The 22,881-nt window shown below is 46.0% G+C and overlaps 1 protein-coding gene across 1 annotated transcript; it reads right to left on the minus strand.

Annotated features, from left to right (window-relative positions):
* Positions 1–4,412: 4,412 nt before the first annotated feature.
* LOC144606300 (cytochrome P450 2D26-like) lies at positions 4,413–20,336 on the minus strand. The gene is made up of 9 exons (XM_078422266.1): positions 20,127–20,336; positions 14,704–14,872; positions 13,044–13,196; positions 11,214–11,374; positions 9,211–9,384; positions 8,347–8,488; positions 7,429–7,616; positions 7,164–7,305; positions 4,413–5,971 (listed from the first exon to the last, which is right to left on the minus strand). Exons 1-9 carry the CDS (start codon positions 20,334–20,336, stop codon positions 5,790–5,792), a joined length of 1,521 nt encoding a protein of 506 aa, XP_078278392.1. The 3' UTR covers positions 4,413–5,789.
* Positions 20,337–22,881: the final 2,545 nt, after the last annotated feature.

The raw sequence follows: 22,881 nt of genomic DNA on the forward strand, positions 1-22,881 counted from the left end.
GGAGGATGTGCAAAGTCCACATTTAATCTGAAATAAACATTGTGGCCCCCACCGGTCACTGAACCAACACCAAGTGCACTGCTCTCCTAATGCAAACGAGTGACCAAACATTTTACTGCTTGTTTAGTGCTCCGGTAATTAGAAGGATCGTCATTTTGCAGGAACAAGCTTTCAAAAACGTTGAATGGAAATTTCAACTGGAATACTTAGAAACAGTTAGAAATAATAAATTCAGAGAAATTAAGCAAGGGGAAAACATTTAAAAGTAAAAATAACAACAAAATGTGAGTTGATAGATGAGATATATTCTGCATTTTATTGTTTTCATCACACATACTGATCCCCACAACACTGATTACACTGCGAGAGGCACAGCCAACTGCGGGGTTTGCTTACTAAAATGGCGGCCGTTCCGCCCCTTTGTGTACTAACTACACTTCAGTATAGACGATTTCAACGGAGTGGTCCATCTTGTTAGTCTAGTAGTTTTGGTTTAAGATAACAGGATTTGTTGTGCAATACAAAGGCTTCACTTAGAATTCCAAACCTTGGCTGTTAACATTACTTTGTTATTGTACTGAGATTAAATGGCATAAGGAAATAATTGTGGTGATTATAAAATTTACATGAGGTTTCTTTCATGAACATTCTGGGTGGGGGGGAGGAGGAGGAGGAGGTGGGGAGAAGGGGAGAGAGGGAGAGAGAGAGAGAGAGAGAGAGAGAGGGAAAAGGGGAGAGAGAGAGAGAGAGAGAGAGAGAGAGAGAGAGAGAGAGAGAGAGAGAGAGAGAGAGAGAGAGAGAGAGAACACACCTATTTCTACCATTATTCTGGCCCCTTCCACACCCCGCCCCCAATTGGCCCCATCCTCTCTGGCTTTGTATTTCTCTTCTCCCCATTATTTGATGCTTTTGTGTCTCCTTTTCATCCCTGCCCTATATCACTTACTCCACCCATTCACCAATCAATCCTTCCTCATCTGTATCCACCTATCACTCCCAGAGTTAGTCCTGAGTTTCCTCCCTCACCCACTACAATCAGTATGAAGAAGGATCCGACCCGAAGTGTCCCCTATCCATTACATACACAGGTGATGCTGATTTACTCCAGCACTTTGTGTTTTACTCAAGATTTCAGCATCTGCATTCCTTGTGTTTGCTGCCATCTTCTGTCTATTCCCACAGATTCACAACTCTCTGGGTGAAAAAGTTTTACCTCATCTCAGTCCTTAATGGTCTACACCTTATTCTTAAATGGCCTACCTCAATGTTTCGTGTCACAAACACAGAACATGGAAACATAGAAAAATAGGTGCAGGATTATGCCATTCAGACCTTTGAGCCAGCACCGCCATTCAATATGATCATAGCTGATCATCTAAAATCAGTACCCCTTTCTTGCTTTTCCCCCCATATCCCTTGATTCCTTTAGCCGCCTAGAGCTAAATCTAACTCTTGAAAACATCCAGTGAATTGGCCTCCACTGCCTTCTGTGGCAAAGAATTCCACAGATTCTCAACTCTCTGCATGAAGAATTTTTTTCTCATCTCAGTTCTAAATGGCCTACCCCTTATTCTTAAAATGTGGCCTCTGGTTCCGGACTCCCCCAACATCAGGAACATTTTTCCTGCATCTAGCCTGTCTTATCCTTTAAGAATTTTAAATGTTTCTACAGGATCCCCTCTCATCCTTCTAAATTCCAGTGAATACAAGCCCAGTCGACCCACTCTTTCATCATATGTCAGTCCCGCCATCCGAGAATTAACCTGTTGAACCTACGCTGCACTCCCTCAATAGCATTAATGTCCTTCCTCAAATTAGGAGACCAAAATTGCACACAATATTCCAGGTGCGGTCTCTCCAGGGCCTTTTACAACTGCAGTAGGACCTCCTTGCTCCTAAACCCAAATCCTCCTGCAATGAAGGCCTCCAAGCCATTAGCTTTCTTCACTGCCTGCAGTTCCTGCATGATTCCTGTCAGTGACTGATGTACAAGCACCCAGGTCTCGTTGCCCCTCCCCTTTTCCTAATCTGACATAATTCCGATAATAATCTGCCTTCCTGTTCTTGCTACCAAAGTGGATAATCTCACATTTATCCACATTATACTGCATCTGCCATGAATCTGCCCACTCACCCAAAGTACCCTAGTCACCCTGCAGCCTCATATCATCCTCCTCACAGCTCACACTGCCACCGAGCTTAGTGTCATCTGCAAACTTGGAGATGTCACATTTAATTCCCTCGTCTAAATCATTAATATATATAATACATAACTGGGGGCCCAGCACCGAGCCTTGCGGCACCCCACTAGTCACTGCCTGCCATTCTGAAAAGGACCCGTTAATTCCTACTCTTTGCTTCTTCTCTGCCAACTAGTTTTCTATCCATGTCAATACCGTACCCTCAATACCATGTGCTCTAAATTTGCACACTAATCTCTTGTGTGGGACCTTGTCAAAGGCTTTTTGGAAGTCCAGATACACCACATCCACTGGCTCTCCCTTATCCATTCTACTAGTTACATCCTCAAAAATTTAGTCATGCATGACTTCCCCTTCAGAAATCCATGCTGACTTTGACAGATCCTGTCACTGCTTTCTAAATGTGTTGCTATAACATCTTTAATAATCGACTCAAGCATCTTCCCCACTACCGATGTAAGGCTAACTGGTCTATAATTCCCCGTTTTCTTTCTCCCTCACTTTCTTAAAAAGTAGAGTTACATTGGATCAGTTCCTGTGGACTGGAGAGTAGCCAGAGTCGAGAGAACATTTGAAAATGATCAACAATGCGTCCGCGATTTCTAGGGCCACCTCCTTGAGTACTCTGGGATGCAGACCATCTGGCCCTGGGAATTTATCTGCCTTCAGTCCCAACAGTTTACCTCACACCATTTCCTGACTAATGTGGTTTCCCTTCAGTTCCTCCCTCCCACTAGATCCTCGGTCTCCTAGTATTTCTAGGAGATTGTTTGTGTCTTCCTTTGTGAAGACAGAACCAAAGTACTCATCTAACTGATCTGCCATTTCTTGTTTCCCATTATAAATTCACCTGTCCCTGATTATAATGGACCTACATTTGCCTTCACTAATACTTTCCTTTTTACATATCTAAAGAAGCTTATAGTTAGTTTCTATATACCTCACAAGCTTTCTTTCATGCTCCCCCCCCCCTCTTAATTAACCCCTTTGTCCTCCTCTGTTGAGTTTTAAATTTCTCCCATTCCTCTGGTTTGCTGCTTCCTCTGGCCAATTTACATGCCTCTTCCTTAGATTGAGCTATTCTTGATTTCCCTCGTTACTTCACGATTGAGCCGCCTTCCCCATTTTATTTTTTGCCAGACAGGGATGAACTATTTTTGGAGTTCATCCATGCGGTCTTTAATTCTGTGCCATTGCATCTCCATCGTCAACCTTTTAAGTATAAATTGCCAGCCTTTCCGAGCTAATTCCCGTGTCCTACCTTCAAAGTCTCTTTTCTTTAAGTTCAGGACCCTTGTCTCGGAATTAACCATGTCACTCTCCATCCTAATGCAGAATTCCACCATATTCTGGTCACTGTTGCCCAAGGGGCTTTGCACCATGGGTATAAGAAAATAACTGCAGATGCTGGTACAAATCGATTTATTCACAAAATGCTGGAGTAACTCAGCAGGTCAGGCAGCATCTTGGGAGAGAAGGAATGGGTGACGTTTCGGGTCGAGACCCTTCTTCAGTTGTTAGTTAGCACCATGATCGCTAACTAATCCTTCCTCATTACACAATACCCAGTCTCGGATGGCCTTTCCTCTAGTCGGTTCTTCTACATATTGGTTTAAAAAACCATCCCACATCCATTTCAGGAATTGCCCTCCTCAGCGCTGCTACTAATTTGGTTGGCCCAATCTATATGTAGATTAAAGTCACCCATGATAACTGCTGTACCTTTGCTACACGCATCCCTAATTTCCCGCTGGACGCTATCCCCAACCTCCCTATTGCTGTTTGGTGGTCTGTATACAACTCCAACAAGCGTTTTCTGCCCTTCGCTATTTCGCAGTTGTACCCATACAGATTCTGCAGCATCCAAGCTAATGTCTCTCCTTACTATTGCATTAATCTCCTCTTTAACCACCAATGTCATCCCACCTCCTCTTCCTCTGTCTATCGTTCCTGAATATTGAATACCCCTGCATGTTTAGCTCCCAGCCTCGGTCACCATGGAGCCACGTCTCCGTAATTCCAACTATATCATATTCCTTAGCGGCGGCTTCCTTCCCCCGGTCTCTCTCCTTCTCTCTCTCTCTCGCCTTCTCTCTCCACTCGCTGTCTTTACCTTTGCGAATGACGTGCACAGGTTGTTCAGATCCACTTGAATGAATGAATGAATGAATGAATAAATGAATGAATGAGTTTATTGGCCAAGTATGTGCATATACAAGGAATGTGCCTTGGTGCTCCGCTCACAAATGACAACACAAACATACAGTTAACAATTAAGAATAAAGCATAACCACATCAAAACAATAAGGATACAACATTACGGTCTAAACGTGTGGGTGAAAATAAACCAGGGCAAAAAAGCCTTGCAGCAGGTTGCCGAGGAAAGGCAGAGCCCGGGGCCCGGGAGGGTAGTTGCCACACTTCTTCCATCAAGTCAAAGGCCAGGGCAAAGACGGTGCAGAACACGGCCAGCACCGGGAACCCGCCAAACACCCTGAGCACCACCTCGGGGAGAGCCCACAACTCCATGTTCCCCGGAGACAACGAGCGGCAAACTAACTGGAGGGAGGGAGGGAGGGAGGCGAGGGGACGCCAGGAAACTTCACTGGGAGACGCCCCCACTGACCCGTTCGCTCTCACGCACAGTGACGCCCTGTTGTGTGCGGTGGGTGTTGGAGCAGATACAACCACTACATGGTCCTTCCCTTCACAGCCCGTGGTCTCTGGTCCCGGGGGCGCGGGCGGGTCTGACCCGGGTCCGGTAACCCCACGTCTTGAACCCAACACTTTCCATGTATCTTTGTCCTCTCGGGAGTCTTCGTCTGTACCCTACTATATCGGAGTTCGTTACATGAAAGTGTGTTGCTGAACCTGTTGCCGATGCATTTGTATTCTCCGAATCAGGAAGTATTCCAGTTGAAATTTCCATTCAACGTTTTTGAAAACTTGTACCTGCAAAATGACGATCCTTCTAATTACCGGAGCACTAAACAAGCTGTAAAATGTTTGGTCACTCGTTTGCATTAGGAGAGCAGTGCACTTGGGTCAGATCATTATGGTCACTGTTGGTGTTGGTTCAGTGGCCGGTGGGGGCCACAATGTTTATTTCAGATTAAATGTGGACTTTGCACATCCTCCAGGCAGTGTAGACAAGGCAAGGAACACATTCTTCACCTCTGTTTGAAATGAGATTAATTCTGGCTGGAGGTGCCATCTGACCACATCATCAATTGCACGACGGTTGCACATTCTTTATTTTATATTTTTATTTTAAAAAAAATACAAGATTACAACTCCCATTGTGCCATTAGGCTAACACACACCTGAATAACACGACGTGCAAATTAACATGACATTGAGAATAATTGGTCAAATTTAACGATTTAATTCTAGACACTGTGGTAGGTTTGGTATCAGGGTGTGTTTGGGGTCAGGGTGACAGGGGAGGTGGAAGAAGGTTCTCAATTTAGGTGGGGAAGTGGGTCACATCAAGAGTGCACTGGAACCTAAAGTGGGCACTGTACACAATGTCCCTAATGGCGATATCTGAGTTGGTGGTGCTGCACCAATCTGAGATGTCCCCACATCTTATCTGGTTTTAGCACAGAGACGATAGGGGGGTGGACAGAGGGTAATTCCGTATTTAGCTTCCCTGAAGTTTGGCCGTGGCTCGTTTTCCGGGAGAAAGAAGGTGAAGTGTTGGAGCAAGGATGTGAAGAAGATGAAGAGCTCCGTCTTTGCCAGCTGCTCCCCCAAACACACACGGTGACCTGTGGGGTGAGGGCAAGAGTGGTTAGTGACCCGGGAGAGGCACTGGCAGAGTCACACTGACTGAACGGAAATGAGTACCACCACAGTCTAGAGTCCCAATGTCATCGTGCCTTAACCTACCCTGCCTAATCTCTCACAGAAGCACTGCACTCCCAACCTTTATCAATGTTAAGCAAATGCTCATTCTGCTCACTTTATGTCAACATAAAATGTGCTCTTTCAGCACTGGGCTGACCATCAAGTATTTTAGCATTTGACTAAAATTTAGATGTTAACTAGACCAAGTGGACCCGTTGGGACCAAACCACTCCTGTATTGGTGCAGCACCCTCTCCTCCCCCACTCCCCTCCACCCTATCTCCCCTCCAACCTATCCCCCCTCCACACCTCTGCCCCTCACCACCTCTCCCCCCCTAGGGATGCCTCTCCTCCACCACTTCCTCTTCCCCCACCCCTCCTTCCATCCAAAACCCTCCTCCAATCCTCCCCCTCCCTCCCCCCCCCCCCTCCACCCCCGGGAGCAACCCATGGTTGTCGTACCAACCCACCTCCCGGCCCGGGCGGCTGCCATTGGTGGAGTGGGGATGGGGGAGGGGAGGAGAGTCCTGTCCTGTCCCGTCCCGGTGCGGGGATATTCAGTGGTAGACGGCGGTGGCTCTCCCACTGTTGCTCACCTGCTGGACTTGGCGGCATGAGGAAGGTGCTGAGCCGGCCGGGGAGAAAAGGGGAGACGGGTACGCCGAGGGCAGGCCCAGCACCAGGCCCAGGTGGCCAGGCCCTGATCAACGGGCCCCAACTGCGCAGGCGCGTACGTGTTTGTTCTGCGCATGCGCGGATGCGGTGGCCATCTTACGTGAGTACCAGATCAATGGAGCCCCGACTGCGCGTGCGCGTTTTTTTAAACCTTAAAATGTGAATAACTTAAAAAATATAACACCGATTTCAATTAAATTTCTTCCATAGGACCACGGGTCAACGGGAGCCTAGAATTGTCGGACTATCTTGTACCGTTTTGGCTGTAGTTCAGGAACAAGTGAACAAACGAGAGTATTAGTTTATAGATGAACTAAACTTTATAAATCCAGGAGGAAGCCCCCCCACTCCCATCACACAGTGCAGAAGATGGAGCTGGATATCCATGATCACAGTTACCTCTTTTAATACATTCAATAATCTATAAATTCTACATTACCTGCAGAGAATGGGATGAAAGCTTCCGGCTTCACAAACATCCTGTCCGAATTCAGGAAATGTCCCGGATTAAATTCACGTGGAGTCAACCAAACATCTTCATCATACAAGGCAGAGGTAATGTTTGGAAAGATTGTTGTCCCCTAAAAGTCATTGAAGGAGAGACAAATTAGTCAGCAACAGGACCTGAGAACAATTGGAGTTGTTGGTCTGTGCCTCTACTGCACAGAGGGAGTCGAACATTCAAGATTAGCTCTAGATCGTACCTTGGGAATGGTGTAACCCATGACCTCGGTGTCTCTGTATGTTTCATGAGGCAGTGAAATTGGAACAATATTCCCTAAGCGTTGGGTTTCGTGGATAACTGCGTTAGTGAATGGCATTTCCTCACGGTCTTCCAACTTCGGCTTCCTCCCATTCCCAATGACTCTGTCAATCTCCTCATGGACTTGGGCTGCAGGAACAAAGCAAGAACTCATTTTGAGTTTCAGTTCACCAAAGATACTGGTGTTTTCATTGTCACTCCCTCAAAATGTCCCCAAAAGCATTCCTGGTAAAATAAATTCTGGTATTATAGTGACTACCTCAACCTATGACCTACAGCAGCCAATTTATGCAGAATAAGATCAAACAAATGTCATTGGGATGCAAATTTAAATAATGGGTTTTCATGGACTTAAGGTTTCAAGACCTGGTGTTGATAATTGAATCATTGCAATCAGTGATTTCGGCACAAAATGAACTGCAATACTAGAGGGCAACACAGTAGCGCAATGGAAGAGCTGCTGCCTCACACCGCCAGCGATCCAGGTTTGATCCTGACTGTGGGTGCTGTCTCTCCGGAGTTTGTATCTTCCACCTGTGACCGTGTGGGTTTTCTCTGGGTGCTTCGGTTTCTTGCCACATTTCAAAGATGTGCAGCTTTGATTGGCTTCTGTAAAATTGTCCCAAAATTTAAAGGATGCGAAAGTGGGATGACATGTAACTTGTGTGAACAGGTGATCAATGGTCAGTGGAGACTCTGTGGACTGAAGGGCCTGTTATCTTTAAACTCTAGGCTATTTGCAGATACCTTCCGTAATACCCTTCTGCTTCCTCTTTTAATACTTTTGCACTGCTCCTCCATATCTTGCATCAACACAAGAGCATTCCTGATAATGTGGCAGAGAAATTGTTACACTTACACTGTACATCAGGTTGGAGCACCATGAAGAGCAAGGCCCAGTTTAGGGTGGTGGAGGTGGTCTCTGTACCTGCAGCAAAAAGGCTCAATAATGTTCCTACCATCTTGGACTCCAGAAAACTTGTGTTGGGGATGTGTTTCGTCTATGATGCAAATAAGAGAATCATTGTTAAGATTTTAAATCAAAGGTAGATCATCGGAAGGGTGCTAAAGTCAGTCATCTTGCGTTAAAAGTGCCCTGAAATGGTAAAATGCACTGGTGAGATGACAACTGAAGATGAACATCCAATTCTGGCCAGAACACTCAGGGAAGTGGTGAAGGTCCTGGGAAAAAAATCCTATGGGGCTTCAGCCACAAGATTAGACAGCTCACATCTTGAGGAAATTTGAGAGGAGACTTGAAGAAGGTCCTTGGGATCAGGATTAGTTAAAACTGGGTACTGGGAGGGAAGAGAATCAGGCCACAGCAGAGAGAAATGGATGCATTATGGTCCAAATGCATGGAAATTGGACCAGAAGAGATTGTACAATGGTCAACGTGGACTGTTTCTCTGCTATAAACTCCATGATGAATCTCTGAAAGTGAACATGCAAATGGACAAAGTATTTCAGAAGGTAAAGACATAGCAAGAGGATTTGAGTACAATGAGAGATGTTTCGCTCCATTATATAGGGCCCAGGTGAGACTGCACCTGGGATATTGTTTCTGGCCTCACAATCTAAGGAAGTACAGGTAAACACTACCTAGTGTAGGGCACTGCAATTACCGTCACTTCACCACCAAGGAGGCACCAACATGGGAAAGGATGGGAAACACGACCGCATAAAGCACTGTGCCTAGAATACCCCAGTAATCCTCACCTACCTTCTCCTGTTGTGTAAAGAAAGCATCAATGAAGTCCCTGGGATCATCTGGATCCCATGATTCTTTGTGCCTTGTGACTATTGTTTGTAAAAATTGAGTGAGTTTATTTTGATTTTCGAATATTTTCTGCTGTGGGCCCGGGAGGTGTCGAATAAAGGGCAAGGCATTCGTCATCTGAAACAAAGACAGGATTTGAAATTAAATACATTTTTCTCAATCCTTTGAGATTTCCTAAAATAATGAACAAAAAGTTAGTTTTCACTGTCATGCAGTGAGGGAGGATGTAACGGAAGGTGTGGGTTTATTATAGTCAGTTCTGCCGCATGGGACAGGCCGTGCCCTGTGGTGTCCTCTCTGCCCGGCCGTCACTGGTGGCTGTGGGATGTCCCGGTGAGTCGCTGCCTTTCTTTAACCAAAAATAATTTAATCAATAATTTACAATAATATTTACAGTAATGAAATAAATCAAAACAAAACCCACGACAAATCTTTGGAATAAACTACTATACAACTATATCGCCATCCTTATTGAGGATACATTCCACCCCTCGCAGTGCCCAGCGGGCCCGGAAATCCCCCAGCGTGCCCGTGGACGGCATGTAGTCCCTTTCTAAAACCACCGGGGTGCGGACGTAACCCAGGACAAGGGGCAGGCAGCCGGCTCGGGCAGAGCCCTCTTCCGCCTGGCGCCGTGACTGCCTTGGACTGTCTCGTCCGGGTGGTAACAACGGATCAAATCGGTTTCTATACCCTGCTGGGAACGTTGAACAAGGGAAGTTGGGAGCAGTGTCCAGTATCAAGAGGTTTCACCAAAACTGTTCGAGACACCAGGGAGAATCGAGTGGCCGTTGGGTTGGATGTGCAGCGATGTCTCAATGTGGGACGGGTTGTCCGGTAGCAGGGCTGATCCAGTCATGATCCATGGCAGAGCCTACGTTGGCAGCTGCCATTGCCAGTGACCGAGCCCCTGGCTCCAGCAGAGGTGCTACTGAACTAAGGTAACCGAGTCACCAAATATTGAGATAGTTGGTGCGCCATTAAAATCAAACACAACTTGAGACTCTGCATCAGGACTCGGTCAAAGAGCCCTCCTTCGCTCTCTATAGCTCAGACGTCCAGTTGTCCCACTCCAATTACTGGGGTGAATGTCTAATTGATCTGTTGTATTTCAGATCCCAATATCATTATATCATTGCTTGTCACAGGGTTGTCAGAATGACTACAATGCATTTCCGACCATCTTAACATTTTTGGACACGAGCAGATCACTGGATGGCAATCAGTCTTTAAGGTCTTATTAAGAGTCAGGCACTGGTCAGAACTCATTTGGAATATTGTGTGCAGTTTTGGGCCCCATATCTGAAGAAGGACCTGCTGGCTTCCATAGATTTCGACTTCCTTTCAAACATATTCCAAACTTCTGGACTCCCCCGACATATAAGATAATTATACATTAGAGGCAGGAAACATGTTCCCAATGTCGGGGGAGTCCAGAACAAGGGGCCACAGTTTAAGAATAAGGGGTAGGCCATTTAGAACGGAGATGAGGAAGAACTTTTTCAGTCAGAGAGTGGTGAAGGTGTGGAATTCTCTGCCTCAGAAGGCAGTGGAGGCCAGTTCGTTGGATGCTTTCAAGAGAGAGCTGGATAGAGCTCTTAAGGATAGCAGAGTGAGGGGGTGTGGGGAGAAGGTAGGAACGGGGTACTGATTGAGAGTGATCAGCCATGATCGCATTGAATGGCGGTGCTGGCTCGAAGGGCTGAATGGCCTACTCCTGCACCTATTGTCTATTGTCTATAATATCAATCTCAACAGCTTCACGTAACTTGCATCCTCTGTTTATATCAGAACTGTCCAGTTCTGCCGCAAGTTACCTATCTACAATATTTACTCAGTTATTTTCTCCCTACTACCACCAGCTGGAATACATTTGAGACTGATCTATCGGCAGAGCACTACATTGCCCACAAGTGGTACATCGTCAAATGAACAACTTGCCTTACCTGGCCCCAAAATCCACCTTCCAATACAAAGCTTTCTTCAAGTATGTGCAAAAATCCAAGGAACCATTCGTCATGATACTCAAAACGATCTCCGAAGATAATCGAACAGATAATATTTGAGTTTGCATAAGTTAACGGGATGCGAGGATCAAAAGGGCTACCTGAACGGATGTGTGGAGCAAAAGGGTGGTAATAAATTAGACTTTTTTCCAAAGTTAAAATCATACAAACACCAGCTCTCACCAGCCCTCTTTAATGTGTACATGAATGATTTATCTGAACAGCTTAGAGGCTGTAAAACAGGATGTATGATTGGTAACACCCTGGTAAACCATCTTATGTATGCCGATGATCTGGCGGTTTTTTCTCCTAGCAGTGCTGGGTTTCAGCAGATGTTGAATATATGCTCTGAGTATGGTGTCCAATTTGACGTGAAATACAATGCTAAAAAGAGCGTTGTCATGATTTGTAAAGTAAAAGGGGACAAAGATCTAGTCTTCCCATCATTTTACCTGTCAGGGCAGGTTCTATCTGTCTGCTGTAAAGCTAAGTATCTGGGACATGTCATCACAGATCAAATGTCTGATGATGAGGACATGTATAGACAGCGCCGCATGTTGTATGCACAAGCTAACATGTTGGTTAGGAAATTCCACTGGTGCTCAGGAAATGTCAAGATAAACCTGTTTAGAGCGTACTGTACTCCTCTTTACACTGCTCCTTTGTGTTAATAAGTCAAGCATCCATAAACTTAAGGTTGCCTATAATGACTGCATGCGCATATTGCTTAGAAAGCCAAGGTGGTGCAGTGCAAGTGAACTGTTTTGTAGTGCAGGAGTCAATACGTTTCATGCCCTGTTGAGGAATCTCATGTTTAAATTTATATGCCGATTGAATGGTTCTCAGAATTCCATCATTGTGCTGATGGTAAATCCCGGTTTCAGTGCCGTGAGATACCTGTCACCTATGTGGAAACATTGGTATTGTTGCCTTGTCTAATTTAATTTAATTTTATATGTATATACTGTGTACTGTATGTGTATTCTAATGGACCATGAGTCTGCTTAATAAAATTTAATAATAATAATAATAATAGAAATTGTGAAGAAATAGACTGCAGTGAATTGTGAAATTAACTGCAGGATAGAAATCTAATGGGATGTTGACTTTCATTGCGAGAAGATTTAAGTTTAGGACAAAGCAGGTCCCACTGCAGTTGTACTCTGGTGAGACCACACCTGGTGTATTGTGTGCAGTTTTGGTCTCCTAATTTGAGGAAGGACATTCTTACTATTGAGGGAGTGCAGCGTAGGTTCACCAGGTTAATTCCAGGGATGGCGGGACTGACGTATGATGAAAGAATGGGTCGACTGGGCTTGTATTCACTGGAATTTAGAAGGATGAGAGAGGATCGTGTAGAAACATAACATTCTTAAGTGATTGGACAGGCTAGATGCAGGGAAAAATGGCTCCTGTGTTGGGGGAGTCCAGAACCAGGGGTCACAGTTTAAGAATAAAGGGTAGGCCATTTAGGACTGAGATGAGGAAAATCTTTTTCACCCAGAGTTGTGAATCTGTGGAATTTTCTGCCACAATATGCCAATTCACTGGATGTTTTCAAGAGAGCGTTAGATTTAGCTCTGAGGGCTAACAGAATCAAGGGATATGGGGGGAAAGCAGGAACGGGGTACTGATTTTGGATGATCAGGCATGGTCATATTGATGATGATAGCTCAAAGGGCCAAATGGCTTACTCCTGCACCTATTTTCTACGTTACTAAGTAGTGCAACAATAAAAATAAGGCAATGGCTTCCACAGGATTAACTCACCTTGTTCACCTTCAAATGCCTGGTTTAAAAATCCAGCCTCTTCCACAATTCGCAATTCAAGAGACTTCTTTCCGAGCCCAAAATTTTTCAGCGTCAAAAGTGCAAATTTTCTCTGCGCTTTCCACCAGTCACCATACTTTGCTAGAACAATACCTGCATGGAGGTAGCAGGAATATAGTTACATTCATAGACAGACACACAATGCTGGAGCATCTCAGTGGGTCAGGCAGCATCCCTACAGAACATGAGAATGTTGTTTCATTCATGTTGGTTTCAACCCGTCCCTAGAATTGAGCCTGTGGAAATTGGAGTAATAATGCCTGCCCTCTTTGTGGCGGGGGTTCGTCACAGTATTCCTACAATCCTCTTTCTCATAGCATATAATTGTGTTAATATTCTGCTCCATGAGGCAGGATTAAGCAATCTATAGGATTTTCAGTGACAAAAAGATTTGAGAAAATGTGGATAGGAATGTGGCACTGATCGACCTGTTGGGTCCCAAAGGGTGTGCATTGGCAATTCCACCTCAAAATCCCCCCTGGACCTGAGATGTAGCCTAGGCTGATCTGTAAGGTAGGGGAGATAATTGCTGGCCCCCTGAGAAAGATTTTTAAATCTTTACAGTCCATACAAGAGGTGCCATATGACTGGGTGACAGCAAATGTGGTTTCTTTATTCCAAAGTATTAAGCCAAGTAATTACAGCCAGTGAGTCTCACAGCAGTGGTAGAGAAGTTATTGGGGGGAAAACTATGAGGGACAAGATTAGTTTAGTTTAGTTTATTGTCACGTCTCACAAGATACAGTGAAAAACTTTTGTTGCGTGCTAACCAGTCAGCGGAAAGACAATACATCGGCAACAGACTAATGTTGTAACCTACTATTGGGAGCTCTGGCTATAAGATGTCCCAGGACTTAGTTGACCTGGGAGATGGAGTCAGAACGACAATAGGGAAATTTAGGCCGGATCTCCAGGGGCTGCACCTCATCCATTCACCAGAATTTAGAAGAATGAGAGGGGATCTTATAGAAACATATAAATTTCTTAAGTGGTTGGACATGCTAGATGCAAGAAAAATGTTCCCAATGGTGGGGGAGTACAGAACCAGGGGTCACAATTTAAAAATAAGGGGTAGGCCATTTATGACTGAGATGAGGAAAAACTTTTTTTACCCAGAGAGTTGTGAATCGGTGGAATTATCTGCCACAGAAAGCAATGGATGTTTTCAAGAGTGAGTTAGATTTAGCTCTTCGGGCTAAAGGAATCATGGGATATGGGGAAAAAGCGGGAACGGGGTACTGATTTTGGATGATATGATTTTCAGTGATCATATTGAATGACGGTGCTGGCTCGAAGGGCCTAATGGCCTACTCCTGCACCTATTTTACATGTTTCTATCCAGTGGACCTGCATTCCAAGTATCAGGCTTATCCAGGATTCCCTATCAGCATTCCCCATCCACCACCATGTAAGTAATGTTTCCCCTTCCCATGGAGGCTGCACCTGTCCTTTCAAGGTGCTCTGGCAGGCGTGTATCCCGGGGCACTCAGATGGCCTGGTTGAGAGGATGCATTCATCATGCCGACAGTTGAATCTGACAATTCCTGGTCCCTCTGAGCCTGGTGCCCAGCACTGTCTCTGGAGCCCACTTCACACTCACCTTCTCCAATCTGCTTAAAGATCTTTTCATATATTGGGAGAACCGGCCGGTCTGCAAAATCTTCAGATTTCTTCACCAGCGCCTCTTTCAGGGCCTTGTAGCCACTCAACACCACCACGTTTGTCCACCCAAAGTCTAAGCTCATCACATCGCCGTACTGCTTCCGCAGCTTAAAGTGGGGGAGACGGGAGAAAGCACGAGGCTGTCATTGTAACTCGCTCACGGAGGCCAAATGCAACATTGAACAAAGACAGAACAGTCGCAAAGTTCTCACTAGTGCACTAGTTTATTCTGTGCCCATGCTGCCATTAGCTTTGGGATGCCGGGAGCAATGAGGTGAATTATTCGTGCTATTGTTTCCCCGGCTGTTATACTTACTTATCCAGTCACGGATGGACAGATGCCGAGGCGCCCCACAAAAGACTGGCTACACAGCTGAAACACGGGGAGCATACAAGGGATAAACGCAAATGCAGGCCACAATGCGACCTCATTGCCGATAGATACCCTTCTGTATTAATCATCGTTTCGACACTGATTTCATCTGGGGACTTCTCCACTCCCTCATCTGAGACAGAGTAACAAACATTTTGTGCAGAATCCAACTTGGGGGAATAACTCAGTGGGGCGGGCAGCATCTGTGGAGGGAGTGGACAGGTGACGTTTCGTGTCGGGACCCTTCTTCAGACTGATTGTAGTGGGGGGGGGGGGAGGAAAGCTGGATAAGAGGTGAAAGGGTGTCAAAGCCAGGCAAGTGATAGGTGGATACAGGTGAATGGGGTTGATTTGCTGATGAATAGTAAGTGACAAAAGTTAGCAATGGAAAGGATCTATTCCACTTTCTCACCAACCCACACACCCAAATCCCTCCATCTGCCTTTACTCCTCTTGACACTCTTTTGTTTCTTTCTCATATCTAGCTTTGTCATTTACTCCACCCATCAGACCCGCTGAGTTACTCCAGCACTTTGTGCTTTGCTCCAGTTTCCAACATCTACAGTTCCTTGTGTTTCCGTGTCATACAGTACAGGCTGTGTATTTCGCGTTCCCTTTAATTGTCCCCCCTCCCGAGCAGTGGACTAGATTAAATCTATGGACCATCTCAAGAAAGCTGAAACTGCCAAAAGACAATTTCTTGAAATTAATCTGGAGTCAGGTAGAGGTTTATACCAGACCTAGAGATTAAAGCTCGGTGAGTAACGGGATGTTACCATCCATGCCGTAAGATGGTCCAGATTAAAGTGAAGAGCTTCAGAAAGTGTAAATACAATTTCGTTTAGTTTAGAGACACAGCATGGAAACGTGCCCTCCTATTCATGCCGACCGTTCACACTAATTCTATGTGATTCCACTTTCTCTCAACCACACCCGATACACTAGGGGCAATTTACAGAGTCCAATTATCCTGCAAAACTGCAAGTCATCGGAGAGTGGGAGGAAACTGGAACACCCGGAGGAAACCAATGCCGTGGTTGGGAGTCTGCGCCACCTCAAACTTGTTATGTTTAACATGCAAGCGAATAATGCAACAACATGATTGTCACAGTTTCACAGCCCACCGTTCATTTATCAGGAGTTTTGCAATTGGATCATCTCCATGGCACTATCAAGGCTACTTTTGAGGAACTCTATCAATGCCCGAATTTACTGATTTAAGTTTACTTTTGTTGGCGATATTACAGGGCTTAAACACTGGTTAAACGGGGTAGCACACCATTTCACTGAACAGTTGTAATTTTCTTTAATTAATAGACAGTAGACCATAGGTGCAGGAGGAGGCCATTCGACCCTTCGAGCCAGCACCGCCATTCAATGTGATTATGGCTGATCATTCTCAATCAGTACCCCGTTCCTGCCTCCGCTGTCCTTAACAGCTCTATCTAGCTCTCTCTTGAATGCATTCAGAGAATTGGCCTCCACTGCCTTCTGAGGCAGAGAATTCCACAGATTGACAACTCTCTGACTGAAAAAGCTTTTCCTCATCTCTGTTCTAAATGACCTACCCCTTATTCTTAAACTGTGGCCCTTTGTTCTGGACACCCCCCCCCCCCCCCCCCCACCACCCAGAATGTTCATGAAAGAAACCTCATGTACATTTTATAATCACCACAATTATCTCCTTATGCCATTTAACCTCAGTACAATGACAAAGTAATGTTAACAGCCAAGGTTTGGAATTCTAAGTGAAGCCTTTGTATTGCACAACAAATCCTGTTATCTTAAACCAAAAACACTAGAGGAACAAGATGGACCACTCCGTTGAAATCGTCTATACTGAAGTGTAGTTAGTACACAAAGGGGCGGAACGGCCGCCATTTTAGTATGCAAACCTCGCAGTTGGCTGTGCCTCTCGCAGTGTGATCAGTGTTGTGGGGATCAGTATGTGTGATGAAAACAATAAAATGCAGAATATATCTCATCTATCAACTCACATTTTGTTGTTATTTTTACTTTTAAATGTTTCCCCATTGCTTAATTTCTCTGAATTTATTATTTCTAACTGTTTCTACCCATTTCCCTCCCATCCTTCCTCCCCAGCCCCCTCTGTTGTGCAGTTTCCATTGTATTGTTCGAACACACACTCTGCACAAATTTAACTTGTTATATATATATATATATATATATATATATATATATGAGAGAGAGGGAATGGGTGACGTTTCGGGTCGAGACCTTTCTTCAGTCTGAAGAAGGGTCTCGACCCGAAACGTCACCCATTCCCTCTCTCCAAGATGTTGCCTGACCTGCTGAGTTACTCCAGCATTTTGTCATACCTTCGATTTGTACCAGCATCTACGGTTGTTTTCCTACACTGTATATACAGTTTAAGAATAAGGGGTAGGCTATTTAGGACTAAGATGAGGAAAAACCTTTCCACCCAGAGAGTTGTGAATCAGTGGAATTCTCTGCTTAAGAAGGCAGTGGACGCCAATTCACTGGATGTTTTCAAGAGAGTGTTCGATGTCGCTTTTACGGAATCATGGGATATGGGGAAAAAGCAGGAACGGAATACTGATTTTTTTATGATCAGCCATGATCATATTGAACGGCGGTGCTGGCTGGAAGGGCAGAATGACCTACTCCTGCACCTATCTTTCTATGACGGGGGGGGGGGGGGGGCAGTTGGAGAGCAGGAGCGGCTCGGGTTGTACTGTTGGACAACCATAATCCTAGCTCGGACACGGAACGCCGCGCCTCGCCTCTTGCTTTACCACCCACTTGTCTTCTTGTTATTCTGTTTTCCACTAATGATTTTTTTCCCGCAGTTTTCTTTCTTTTAGAATTTGTACATGTATCTTGTGTATGGTTTTATTATTTTCTGTTTGTCTGAGTCTATCTGTCTGTGATGCTGCTACACACTAGACTTATCGTTGTACCTGGGATGCTGCTACACACTAGACTTATCGTTGTACCTGTGATGCTGCTACACACTAGACTTAGCGTTGTACCTGTGATGCTGCCACACACTAGACTTATCGTTGTACCTGTGATGCTACTACACACTAGACTTATCGTTGTACATGTGATGCTGCCACACACTAGACTTATCGTTGTACCTGTGATGCTGCTACACACTACACTTATCGTTGTACCTGTGATGCTGCTACACACTAGACTTATCGTTGTACCTCCGCCTCACCACAATGACAAAAACCCCGACCCGACTGGAAACAAACTGCGATACGCAGTCTCAATCGGAGTCGATTTAATGACCGGCCGCTGAACTTTCAGTCCTTTCCCCTCAGCAATCGAAACACTCAAAGTTTTTTTTTATATTCACTACATTTCGAAACATTTAGAAGCTATTAAATTGTTCAGGGTTTTTAGAAAAAACAGATGTTAGGAACCAAAACACTTAAACGTACATGAAAACACAGAAATATTTTTTAATTTCTTTTAAAAATTAACTCCAGATTATTTACGTGCCACACACAATTGTTCTCCTTTGAAATGCGAGGCTGTTCATGGTGTTTAAAATGATTTCCCCGCTGCCGGTCACTATGTGGAGTTTAGCCACAGAGCAGAGGCTGGGAAGCGGTGTTAAACTGATACACGGGGGGAACTACAGGTGCTGGAATCTCGAGTAAATAACAAAGTCCTGGAGTAACTCAGAGGTCAGACAACATCCGTGCAGGGGAGAGATGGGGACTTTCCTTCCAGTGTTGGTCAATGCCCAGCGCTGGATGTTGGGGCGGCGGTAGAATTGCTGCCTTGCAGCGCCAGAGACCCGGGTTCGATCCCGACGATGGGTGCCCTTCTGTTCATAGTTTATACATTCTCCCCGTGACCTGCGTGGGTTTTCTCTTCGGTTTCCTCCCACACTCCAAAGACGTACAGGTTTGTAAGCTTGGTATGTGTAAATTGTCCGTAGTGAGTGTAGGATAGTGTTAATGTGCAGGGATCGCTCCAGACCGAGTCGGCCACTTCCTCCCCTCCCTCCCTCTCTCCCTCCCTCTCTCCCTCCCCCTCTCCCTCTCCCTCTCTCCCTCCCCCTCTCTCCCTCCCCCTTGCAGCAGGTTGCCGAGGAAAGGCAGAGCCCGGGGCCCAGGAGGGTAGTTGCCACACTTCTTCCTCGACTTCATCAAGTCAAAGACCAGGGCAAAGACGGTGCAGAACACGGCCAGCACCGGGAACCCGCCAAACACCCTGAGCATCACCTCGGGGAGAGCCCACAACTCCATGTTCCCCGGAGACAACGAGCGGCAAACTAACTGTGCGCGGAGAGAGGCGAGGGGACTTCACTGGGAGACGCCCACTGACCCCTTAGCTCTCACGCACAACCATTCGTGGTCCTTACTCTTAACAATTCCTCCTTCGACTCCTCCCACTTCCAAGGCGTAACCACGGGCAGTCATATTGGCCCGTCCCGAAACGTCACCCATTCCTTCTCTCCCGAGATGCTGCCTGACCTGCTGAGTTACTCCAGCATTTGTGAATACATCGATTTGTACTAGCATCTGCAGTTATTTTCTTATACCACCCTTTATTAACCATGGTTGATCTCAATTTAATTTCAACTCTGCCTTCCCTATGCCCACAGTAACCTATCTCTCCTTTGCTTATCAAGAATCTATTTACTCATACCGCAAAAGTGTTCAAATGCTATCTGCGTGGAATTTGCACGTTGGCCCTGTGACCGCGTGTTATATAAGCATTGCATTTTGGGGAATTGCCAAAAGCCAATTTGTCTCTAAGTCAGAAAAGTTATTTTGCTATCGTAACCAATATCGTATTGCTCTACATACATAGAAGCATAGAACAGTCCCTTCAACCCACATTATCCATGCTGAACTCTCTCCCTCTCTCCCTCCCTCCCCCTCCCTCCCTCTCCCTCCCTCCCTCTCTCCCTCTCCCTCCCTTCCTCCCTCTCCCTCCCCCTCCCTCCCCCTCCCTCTCCCTCTCTCTCCACTCGATGTCTTTACCTTTGCGAATGAGAGGTGCGGGTTGTTCAGATCCACTTGCAGCAGGTTGCCGAGGAAAGGCAGAGCCCGGGGCCCGGGAGGGTAGTTGCCACACTTCTTCCTCCTCTTCATCAAGTCAAAGACCAGGGCAAAGACGGTGCAGAACACGGCCAGCACCGGGAACACGCCAAACACCCTGAGCACCACCTCGGGGAGAGCCCACAACTCCATGTTCCCCGGAGACAACGAGCGGTAAACTAACTGCGCGGAGGGAGGCGAGGGGACTTCACTGGGAGACGCCCACTGACCCCTTAGCTCTCACGCACAACCATTCGTGGTCCTTACTCTTAACAATTCCTCCTTCGACTCCTCCCACTTCCAAGGCGTAACCATGGGCAGTCATATTGGCCCCAGCTATGTCTGCCTCTTTGTAGGGCACTTGAACAATCCCTGTTCCAGACGTACACTGGCCCCATCCCCGAACTCTATCTCCGTTACTTTGACAACTGCATCGGTGCTATCTCCTGCACCCATGCAGAACTCATGGACTTCATCAACTTCACTACTAATTTCCATCCTGCACTCAAATTCACTCTGACCATCTCCAAAGCCTCCCTTCTCTTTCTTGATCTCACCGTCTCCATCAGAGGAGATCGACTATTGATTGATATCCATTTCTTAACCTACTGACTCCAACTATCTAGACTACACTTCTTCCCTCCCTGCCTCCAGCAAAGACTCTATCCCCTACTAGTTCATCCGTCTATGTCCTACCTGTGCTCAAAGTGAGGTGTCCCATACCAGGACATCTGAGATATCCTCATTTTCAGGGACCGGAGGTTTCCCTCTTCCATCATAGATGAGGCCCTCACATGGGTCACCTCATTATTCTGCAGTTCCGTTCTTGCCCCCCCTTCCCCCAATCGCAACAGGGACAGAGTCCCCCTAGTCCTCACCTTTCACCCCTTCAGCTGTCTCATACGTCACATAATCCTCCGACATTATCGCCATCTCCAACGGGATTAAACCACTAGCCACATCTTCCCATCTCAACCTCTTTCCGCTTTCCGCAGAGACCGTTCCCTCCACAAATCCCTGAGATGCTGCAGATCATTCCTAGACATTCAATGCTTTAAAAAAAATATTGAGATACAGCGCGGAAACAGGCCCTTCGTCCCACCGAGTCCACACCCACCAGCAATGCTCGCACATTAACACCATCCAACACACATTAGGAACAATTTACTTAAATCAAGCCAATTAACCTACAAACCTGTAGGTCTTTGGACTGTGGGGGGGAACTGAAGATCTCATGCAAAACCGTTGTGGTCACGGGTAGAATATACAAACACTGCACAAGCTGCACCCATAGTTAGGGTCGAGCCTGGATCTCTGCTGCTGCAACGCTATGAGGCAGCAACTACCGCTTCACCACCCTGCCAGCCTTTTAAGTCCATTACGCGGCTGATATGAAATCAACCACAACTTGCTCCATCCCTACAGAGCCCGTGGTCTGGTTGCCTGGGTCTGGTGTCCCAAGGGCACGGGTGGGTCTGACCAGGGTCTGGTAATCTTTTGTAGTCACAGCAAGAAAATGGGCTCTTCTGCCCAAGTCGTCCATGGCGACTGTTGTTTACCTGAGCGAGTCCCATTACTTGCACCTGCCCCATATCCCTCTAAACTGTTCCTATCTACAAACCCATCCAAATGACTTTTAGACTTTAGTGATACATCGCAGAAACAGGCCCTTTGGACCATCGAGTCCGCGATGACCAACAAACTGTGCACCATGTACTAATGTATACCATACACTAGCATTTCCCTCCACTCAATTTACAGTTGTACCAAAGCCAATTAACCTACAAACATGTACGCCTTTGGAGTGTGGGAGGAAACCAGAGCATCTGGAGAAAGCCCAGGTCTCTGGTGCTGCAAAGCAGCAACTCTACCGCTGCGCCACCATGTCGCCCTAGTATTAGTGTAAGTGAGTGGATAGGGTGGAGTGGTGTGCTGAAGAGCCTATTTTTGTCTATATGTCCCAATGATTATCTCAAAAGCCTACATCACTAATTATATTTTATATTTTCTTACGGCGCAAATGGAGGGCTTTGGCCCATTGACTCTGTGGAAGGCTCCAAATCAATCCCATTCCATTCCACCACATTATTCTGTAAACAACTCTCTCACTACCCCTTCAGCATCCTCCAGTTGCACTTAGCGCAGCCTACACACGGAGTAATTTACAGTTGCTAATTAACCTACCCACCATCATGTCTTTGGGAATTAAACTTCCTACTGTACACTGCCTCTCACATAATCCTCTAGTGCCCCTGGATTTGCTCGCACTGGATTTCAAAAGTGGTTTTACAAACGTACAAACCAAAAGCCACTCATCCTTTGAGCCTGCACCACCCTTTATTAATTTATTCACAAAATGCTGGAGTAACTCAGCAGGTCAGGCAGCATCTCGGAAGAGAATGAATGGGTGACGTTTCGGGTCGAGGCCCTTCTTCAGTCTCGACCCGAAACGTCACCCATTCCTTCTCTCCCGAGATGCTGCCTGACCTGCTGAGTTACTCCAGCATTTGTGAATACATCGATTTGTACCAGCATCTGCAGTTATTTTCTTGTACCACCCTTTATTAACCATGGTTGATCTCAATTTAATTTCAACTCTGCCTTCCCCATGCCCACAGTAACCTATCGCTCCTTTGCTTATCAAGAATCTATTTACTCATACCGCAAAAGTGTTCAAATGCTATCTGCGTGGAATTTG

This window comes from Rhinoraja longicauda, chromosome 26 (assembly GCF_053455715.1).
Source record: "Rhinoraja longicauda isolate Sanriku21f chromosome 26, sRhiLon1.1, whole genome shotgun sequence".
In the NCBI taxonomy this organism is placed as follows: domain Eukaryota; kingdom Metazoa; phylum Chordata; class Chondrichthyes; order Rajiformes; family Arhynchobatidae; genus Rhinoraja; species Rhinoraja longicauda.

Excerpts from the sequence above, each read along its gene's own strand:
- LOC144606300 (XM_078422266.1), bottom strand. The coding sequence starts at position 20,336 with ATGGAGTTGTGGGCTCTCCCCGAGGTGGTGCTCAGGGTGTTTGGCGTG. Across the intron at positions 8,489-9,210 it reads TCTTTACACAACAGGAGAAG|ACGAAACACATCCCCAACAC; the intron begins GTAGGTGAGGAT and ends TTTGCATCATAG. Across the intron at positions 5,972-7,163 it reads TTTCATCCCATTCTCTGCAG|GTCACCGTGTGTGTTTGGGG; the intron begins GTAATGTAGAAT and ends CTCACCCCACAG.